Here is a 9062-nt window from a genome sequence, read left to right as displayed (position 1 = left end):
TTTTATTTTGAAACCTCACAGTGGCACCGGAAGTGAGTTCCAGATTCGCGGAGTCTGTGAGCACGCAGGCGTAGTTATCGCAATGAGTACAGATGGTGTGTCTCCGAGATAAAGCTTAAATGTAAGCGTTACAGTATGTTTATTATTTTGTCCTCAGTTTATAACCCACAGTCAGTGCCATTACAGCCAATATTTATAATGATGCATGTTATTAATTTGTTTAACACAGAGTTAACTATCGAGAGACGACCGAAATTGGATAACTGGGGGTCATTTTTCATAAACGTTTGGTCCCATTTTTTTTGTTGGCCATGATTGTTGGCTGTTTTTAACAAACATTGAATCACGCCATTAACATGACCGTTATTTAACCTCTGTAAGTCGGTTCACATGTCGCATATGGCACAATCAAAGCTTGTTTACTTAATTCCCAAGATTAGAATAGAGACTGCATGTATTGGACTGCTATGTATAAAAAGTCACAGAGTGGGCATTAGAGAGAAATTGTTTGAAATAAATAAACAACTGTGTGTGAGTGTCTGACAGACTCAATTCCTCTCTTAATCAGTGTCACTTGAGGTTTAACAGGCCAGCTCTACTGATAGATGGATGTATATGTTATATATGGTATGTCAGATGTAATTTGTGTTTCTTTTAGGTTGAATTGGTGAAGTGGATAATGGGCTGTAGTTGAGATCCAGAGAGATCATGGCATCATGACCGAGGAGCTGTTCAGAAACACACAGGTGTCCATGAAGGTGGCTGCTTTGCGCTTTGTGGACTTGCCTCTGTCAGTCTATTACTCGCTTCCACAGGTAAAGTGACCAGCCGCAGGGTTGTTTTCGAAGCTTACTTACTCCAAGCTTATTGCATTGTCATCCAAAAATTGCTTTTTAAATGTAGGGGTGTCAGCCTGGGTTCAGGTATATAAATGATCATTTAAAACATAATAATATTAAAGGGGTCATATGATGCGATTTCAAGTTTTCCTTTCTCTTTGGAGTGTTACAAGCTGACTGTAGATAGATAAGATCCCTGAAGTTGCAAAGACTAAAGTCTGAAAACCAAAGAGATATTCTTTATCAAAGTTAAGACTCTGCCACACCCCCCTAAAACGGCTCGTTCTTCTGTTCCCCTTTCGGGCTTGAACTGATGGTAAAACTAATGACATTATTTACTGTCTTTACATTTATTTTGAAAGATGAAGCTGGCGATTATGGTAAGGGGCGTTACATTTCCGACGAGTGCTTGCGGTGTTCGGCCAATCACAATGCACTGGGTCAGCTGGCCAATCAGAGCAGACTGCGCTTGTCGGAAGGAGGGACTTTGTAGAAAACGAAGCGTTTGAGAGAGGCGGGGCATAGAGGACCTACAATAATGTACAGTATTTGAAAAATAATGTGTTTTTTGAACATTAAAGCATGTCAACATATTCTGTTACACCAAATAATGATCTTTAAAAAAGCATTATATGACCCCTTTAAACGTTTTATATACAGTGCTGTGTAATCTAGATCATGTTATTTAGGTTCCAAAAATTGGTTACACTTTATTTTAAGGTGTCCTTGTTACAGTGTAGTTATACATTTAAATACTGAGTCATATTAATTAACTACATGTACTCTATTTAGGGTTAGAGTTAGGGTTTGGTTTAGGGTTAGTTGCATGTAATTCTGCATAATTTATTGTTATTATAATAGTAAGTACATGTAACGTGTAACAAAGACACCGTAAAATAAAGTGTTGAATGCAGATGAACAGGTATAATATTTCATATTTTTTATTAAGTGTTTTATTTTGATTGTTGTAATTTAACAATTAATTTAATTGAGCTTTTCATAAAGTCACAAACCCTGTACAGTTTCTTCCCAGTTAGGGAAACTTTGACGTAATATTAAATGCATTGGATGTTGTTAGTAACAATGAATTTTTTTTTATTTTGATATCAATATGGAACAAGATTATCCTATTTAAATCTATGTGATAAACACGTTAGGTCTAGTAGTAATCTAAAAGTGATCAAAAAGTACTCTTATTATATTACCTGAAATGTGTAATGTAATGGATTACATTACTAACTAAAATTTTTGTCATGTAATTTGGAATACACATACATACAGACATGCATATTTGTTTTTTTTTTTATACAATTATTTTTGTGGTGCATTAATAATATAGATTATAAAGTTTGTACTGTAAGTTGTAAATAAGCCATTTATAGGTTGATTCGATTCAGTTGTTGCTGTGTTCACACTGCACGATTGAACGACGACAGGAGGTTACACACCGCATGACTTTACAATAGGCAGAATCGCCGACAGCTCTGTCTGGTGCAGGGTTGCCAGATTTTCGCTATAAAACCCACCCAATTACTACTCAAAACTAGCCTGAAAATAGCCCAATTGCTTTAGAGGGGGCCCCCAGTAAAAATCGCGTTCGGTGGGGTAAAATAAAATATTTTTTGGCAGGGTTCTCCTGGTACAATTCACATTCCAGGGCCTAAATATCCCGTTATTGGGGTCGCTTCGCGGATTTGGCAACACTGGGACTCCGCAAACTACATTTCATATAACTCCTCCCTGAACTTCCCGCTGCCCTGTGTCTTGGTCTCTCATTGGCTGTAGGTCATCACCGATGTGTTTTTCAGTCAGGATCAAGCGGCAACCTCCCACTCTCTCTCGTGAAGCCAACACGGAAGTGACTTAAACTGTAATTCATCAACTGGCCGCTAGATGCTGGCTGCAAAAGGGAGTCAATCCCATAGACTCCCCATGTTAAAATGCCCAACTTTACAGCAGAAAAAAAAACATGTTAACAGCCTGGTTCAAAATTTTTTTTTGGTCTATATAGCTAATTTTGCCCTTGATGACAACTAAACTCATCCGTTTAAATTATATTAAGCCTTAAAGTTCTGCATAATTAAGGGCGTGGCCACTTGAGTGACAGGTGGATTGCCGCTGCTGTCACCACCGTCGAGCTAGGTGGGCGTGGCTTCAGCAACCTGCTCCCGCCTCTTTGCCCATTTTCGATTATCCGGGAGTGACGCGTGGTGACGTGCTGCCAAGATGGCGACGGCCGGCTCCGCCCAATTTTGAGATTCAAAAACGCTCTTCGGAAACCTACGGGTGACGTCACGGACACTACGTCCATGTTTTTATACAGTCTATGATCAGAACTCATTTCACACAGCGTGATTGTGAATCGCCGACAGCTCCAGATATTTAGCATGCCAAATATTTCACGGGCGTCGGCGACGTGTCGGCGATTCCCTCAGATCGAGTCTTTGATAATTCACACTGTGCGATTGTCACTCGCGCGAACGAGCACCGATTTGCCTCTGATTTCGGGCATTTGGCAAATCGTTAAATAAAACGTAGTTTGCGAACCAGTGTTGCCAAATCCGCGATTGCCGCCGGTTGTTTTTTATGTCAGCAGGTTGAACGTGATAACCCCCAATAACGTGATATTTAGGCACTGGAATGTTAATTGTACCAGGAGAACCCCGCCAAAAAAAAATTTCTTTTACCCCCCGAACGCGTTTTCAGGCTAGTTTTGAGTAGTAATTGGTAGCGAAAACCTGGCAACCCTGCACCAGACAGAGCTGTCGGCGATTCTTCCTATTGTGAAGTCATGCAGTGTGTAACCTCCTGTCATCGTTCCATCGTGCAGTGTGAACACAGCAGAAACTGAATGCTACCCCAGATAGTCACGCAGTGTGAACTCGGCATAAGTGCTTTGTTTAAACATGTTTACCAGCTTAACACATTGGCTCGACTGTTGGTCTGATTTTGTGGCAGAAGTATCTGTTTGTCCAGACAGGGGGAGTGTTTGAGAAACTTGTTTGAAAACCTTATTTTTTGCAGTTCTGAATGTTATTATTAATGAAAGTTATTACAAAGTGTTACCACTTTTATATAGGGTATATTTTATGTCAGACAAAGCTATTTATATAGATATTAGATTATTTATGATAGATACTTTAAAAAATTTAAAAATGCATATAATGTATGAATTATTACTGAATGAATTATTTCATTTTTTATTTAACTTTTTTACCAGTAATATATGTGAAAATCCACAACCTAGTTTTTGCTTACGAGATTATATTTGTCTTCTCACCAGCTTGCCATTGTTTTGATCATGTTTTATGGATTTCACAGCTGCCAATAACGTGATATTTAGGCACTGGAATGTTAATTGTACCAGGAGAACCCCGCCAAAAAAAAATTTCTTTTACCCCCCGAACGCGTTTTCAGGCTAGTTTTGAGTAGTAATTGGTAGCGAAAACCTGGCAACCCTGCACCAGACAGAGCTGTCGGCGATTCTTCCTATTGTGAAGTCATGCAGTGTGTAACCTCCTGTCATCGTTCCATCGTGCAGTGTGAACACAGCAGCAACTGAATGCTACCCCAGATAGTCACGCAGTGTGAACTCGGCATAAGTGCTTTGTTTAAACATGTTTACCAGCTTAACACATTGGCTCGACTGTTGGTCTGATTTTGTGGCAGAAGTATCTGTTTGTCCAGACAGGGTGAGTGTTTGAGAAACTTGTTTGAAAACCTTATTTTTTGCAGTTCTGAATGTTATTATTAATGAAAGTTATTACAAAGTGTTACCACTTTTATATAGGGTATATTTTATGTCAGGCAAAGCTATTTATATAGATATTAGATTATTTATGATAGATACTTTAAAAAATTTAAAAATGCATATAATGTATGAATTATTACTGAATGAATTATTTCATTTTTTATTTAACTTTTTTACCAGTAATGTGAAAATCCACAACCTAGTTTTTGCTTACGAGATTATATTTGTCTTCTCACCAGCTTGCCATTGTTTTGATCATGTTTTATGGATTTCACAGCTGTGTCTGATTTATCTTTGAATGCGTATATGTGTGTTGCAAGCTCACTGCCATGGATAAGATGGTATTAACAGAGCACAGGTGGCATTGCCAACACTGCTATTCTCACCTGCAGGCTTATGTCTTAACTGATTCCTTCAAAAACGAGATTGTTTTCCACTGCTTTTTGGTATGGCTTTTTACTGTGAAATACAAACGTAGATGTTTTCCAAAAGCTTTTGTACCTGTATATCAAAGGAAGACAGTGATCATCAGATACTGTTAAACTCTTAAACAAAATTATAATAATAATAAAAGTGCCGCTGCTATATTTCAGTCAAGTATTTTTGAAGTCTTCTGAAACAGTATGATAGCATTGTGTGATGAAAAGACCCACGTTTGAGTTTGAATCATTTGCTGAAAGATTTCTCCCACCCACTGCCATGGCTTTCAAATCTCACTCACAGTTTCATTATTCGGTCCTTAAGTGCCAAAGTAGGAAAAGCTGTGGCATGCATGAGTAGCTGTGCTTCATGTAGCAACCAGGATAAATAAGACGATGTTGTTTGCTAATAATAGGCAGTGTTACATGGTGTCTTTTTGAGAGTTCCTCTTGGGTTTTAATGTAGGACCTGAATTGTGGAAATAGTTTTTGCTCTTTAACAATATTTAGGTCATTCACACAGTAGGATGTGTCTTCTAATAAATCTTGTGTGTGTCATTAGCTTAAACTTGCTTAGTAGATCAGAACGCTCAAGCCAATCACTGTACGCCCAACCAAATGCCAGGCAGTCAATTCCAGTCATGTAATCCCTGCTGTCTGTCACCCTGTCTGTCTGTCTGTCTCACCCTCTCCCTATCTGCATTTCTCACTCTGATTGCTGTGCCTTGAGCTGAGCGGTTGATCCAAAGTTAAGCGTTGCCTTATGTCTCTCCAGTCCCTCACTGAGCAGGTGAGTCTGAGCACTGGCACCAAGAAACTCTTTGCCGCCACTGCCTTCGGCGCGGTCTCCCTCATCTACCTCGCCCGGCACTTCAGGAGGAGGAAGGGCAAGAAAAAAGCCAGTTTGCCTGTAGAGCAGGAAACATTTGAGTTCCTCACCACTGTCCCCCTGAAAAAAGGTAAATGCAGATCGCAAATCACCTTTAATTAACAAGGAGCGAGTATTATTACAGTTCAAATTATTTGATGAAAAATATAGAGTGTACTACTACTGCATTCAAACGTTTGGGGTCAGAAACATAATTTTTTTAAGTAATTAATACTTTTATTTCTCTAGGACAGTTAAGACTTTTATAATGTTACAAAAAAATATATGTGACCCTGGACCACAAAACCAGTCATAAGGGTCAATTTTTCGAAATTTAGATTTATACATCATCTGAAAGCTTAATAAATAAACTTTCAGTTTATGTATGGTTTGATAGGATAGGATCAATAGAACAATATATGGCCGAGATGCAACTATTTGAAAATCTGGAATCTGAGGGTGCAAAAAAAATCAAAATATTGATAAAATCGCCTTTAAAGTTGTCCAAATGAAGTTCTTAGCAATGCATATCACTTATCAAAAATTACGTTTTAATATATTTATGGTAGGAAATATACAAAATATCTTCATGGAACACGATCTTTACTTGATATCCTAATGATTTGTGGCATAAAAGAAAAATCAATAATTTTGACCCATACAGTGTATTCTTGGCCTCAAACTTTTGAATGGATTGTATATTATTTAAAAATATGTAGTAAATTATATATATATATATATTAATATATAGTACATTTATAATAATAAATAAAATTACCATTATGTAATGGTACAGTGGCTGTTTCTTTTTTCCCCAGAGTCTGAGTGTCAAAATCTGCCTCTGAACTCAAAGAACTGCTACTCGTGTAATGTGGTGTCCAATAGTAGTCCGTTCAGCAAGCTTTCCAGCTCCCTGCCGAGCCTGGCCTCCGTAAGCAACCTGATTTATTATCATCATCTTTGGATAGCTGTATAATATATCTGTGACTTCAGAAGTCTTATCAAATGTGTGCTTTTTGGCATCGAGATGTTGAAATGTCACATCTTTTCTCAGGTGAGGAGCAGGCACTCCTCCAGTAGCTCCACCTGTGCTAATGGCTCCAGTTGTTGGGATGGAGCAGGAGATGACGGTGAAGTCTGTAACCTGCTCAACATCCCCGTCACCACTCCAGAGAACCTCTACCTGATGGGTAAAAACATCTTCTGTCCTAAGACGAAGTTGCTTGTCATCTGGAAAGCAGTTGTTCAGTTTTAAGCATCATTTATGTAAACACATTTGATATTGATCTTAAAAGATATTGATCATGTATGTTCACAATCATAAATGTCATTCTAAAGCCAGGCGCACACTGCGATTTTTTTTTAAAGTCCTTTAGGATTGTACTTGTCAGACTGTGCGAACATGATGATCATGTCACACTGTGGGATCTCAGTTGTTATTAATGTCAGACTGTACGATAGTCAAGACGTGTTAAAAATGGGTGCGCGCAAGAAAACTTGTTGAAAAACGAAGACAGTTTGATGTTCGTCGTAGGAGAAGTCATACTGCAGGACTGTGCCCCAAATCTTCTGACACTGCCAGAATTTCGTCGGAGGTCAAATTGGATCGCAACGGCCATTAATGGGCTGTCAGTGAACATGTCAAACTAACGATCAAAGACTACAGATATTAGCCTAGGATTATAGGAATCTTTTAAGATTTTCAAAATTTGTCTCAGATGGCTAAATCGTGGCCAGAATCGCACAGTGTGAGCCGGGCTTAAATCTGATGTGTGTATTCATTTGCAAAAAGTTCCACATGTTGAGTAGATGTCTCGCTCACAGGAATGGAGTTGTTCGAGGAGGCCCTGCGGCGCTGGGAACAGGCGCTAACGTTCCGCAGCAGGCAAGCGGAAGATGATGAAAACTGTGCATCCGTGAAGCTGGGAGCTGGAGATGCCATTGCAAATGAAAGCATGGAGGTACTACTCACCAACCACTGAAGTTCTCAGTAGGGATGGGTGATATCTAGTTCATTTTGCAACTTTGAAATACGCTATTTTCAGTGAATGAGCAAGACTTCCAATTCACCAGCTGCTATAGGTAAATAACTAGAAGAATAACAAAGGCCAGTAAATGGTGAAACAAATTGCCTTACAAACCAATATATTCATGATTACGAAAATGAATTAAAATATGATAACTAGGGCTGTCAAGTGATTCAAATGTTTAATCTAATTAAATATGAGATGTGTCCAAGAATGAAATTAATTGCAAATAAATCATACACAAATTTTGGCTGAGAAATTGTCCCCCCAAAAGATCATTTAAAGTTTAAAATTCAGCATTGTGTAAATAATGATAATAAATGGGTTTTAAATGAATATTGAAATCTGAAAAAAGATGCTTTAAAGGTGACATATCATTCAAATCAGACGTTTCCAGGTTTTAAGTCCTATAATAAGGTTCCCAGTGCATCTACCAACTAAGGAAACATGAAGATTTGAAAGATTAATCCAGTAACTTTGGTTTGCTAAGCCTTTTTCTGCAAGCGTCTGAAAAAAACGAGCGTGTCTGATTTCGCTCCCTTGGTGACGTGGCAAAGGGCTCTCATTATAATATTACTGCCCCTTAATCTGTAAGTTTACACACACACAGTGCCATCATTTGATTTCACAAGAGACAGCGCTGTACTAGTTCTAATGCCATGGCGAAAGTTTGAGCAAAACATACTAACTGTTCTGTCTTTGGCTGCACAGACGAGCACAGAACACTGTTTAGAGTCCCAGCCTCAGAGGAGACAAGAGAGCAGTGGATTTATTGATTTATTTACTGTATATTGCTGCTGCCACACAGATCTAAAATAAACAGGCAGTTTATTTCCCAGCTGTTTACCTTCACAGACATAACCGACTGTTTTTTGTAACTCATGTGTGTTTTTAACGTAAACTTGTGTGTGAATGATAACTTAGTTTAGTACTCGCATGCTGTGACAGCCGCTTTCTGTCCGTGTGCTTCGGATGTGTGCTCTCAGAAAACCGTATATCATAAGTTTAAACTAATATGGTTTAAAACGCATGATTTCAGCTCGATAAACATGATAATCAGAACCAAAACAGATGTTTTTAGCAGACCCGAGCTGTAATGGGGCAGCTCTATTCTGGAAAAGGGGGCGGGGAGCAGCAACTCATTTGCATTTAAAGAGA

General features: G+C 38.6%; 1 protein-coding gene across 1 annotated transcript in view; it reads left to right on the top strand.

Moving 5' to 3' along the window:
- Positions 1–9062, top strand: part of miga1 (mitoguardin 1) — a 27529-nt gene continuing 18467 nt past the window's right edge. Inside the window, exons 1-6 of the mRNA XM_016291543.1 lie at positions 1–121; positions 659–815; positions 5800–5968; positions 6696–6808; positions 6932–7067; positions 7702–7838. Of these exons, the coding sequence (XP_016147029.1) occupies positions 717–815; positions 5800–5968; positions 6696–6808; positions 6932–7067; positions 7702–7838 (654 nt within the window). The 5' untranslated portion in view covers positions 1–121; positions 659–716. The remainder of the gene's footprint in view (positions 122–658; positions 816–5799; positions 5969–6695; positions 6809–6931; positions 7068–7701; positions 7839–9062) is intronic.

The sequence above is a fragment of the Sinocyclocheilus grahami genome, unplaced genomic scaffold (assembly GCF_001515645.1).
Source record: "Sinocyclocheilus grahami isolate Dianchi unplaced genomic scaffold, SAMN03320097.WGS_v1.1 scaffold273.1, whole genome shotgun sequence".
Classification (NCBI taxonomy): Eukaryota; Metazoa; Chordata; class Actinopteri; order Cypriniformes; family Cyprinidae; genus Sinocyclocheilus; species Sinocyclocheilus grahami.
The sequence above is the reverse complement of the archived record's forward strand: the minus strand, read 5'-3'. Positions and strand labels throughout refer to the sequence as shown.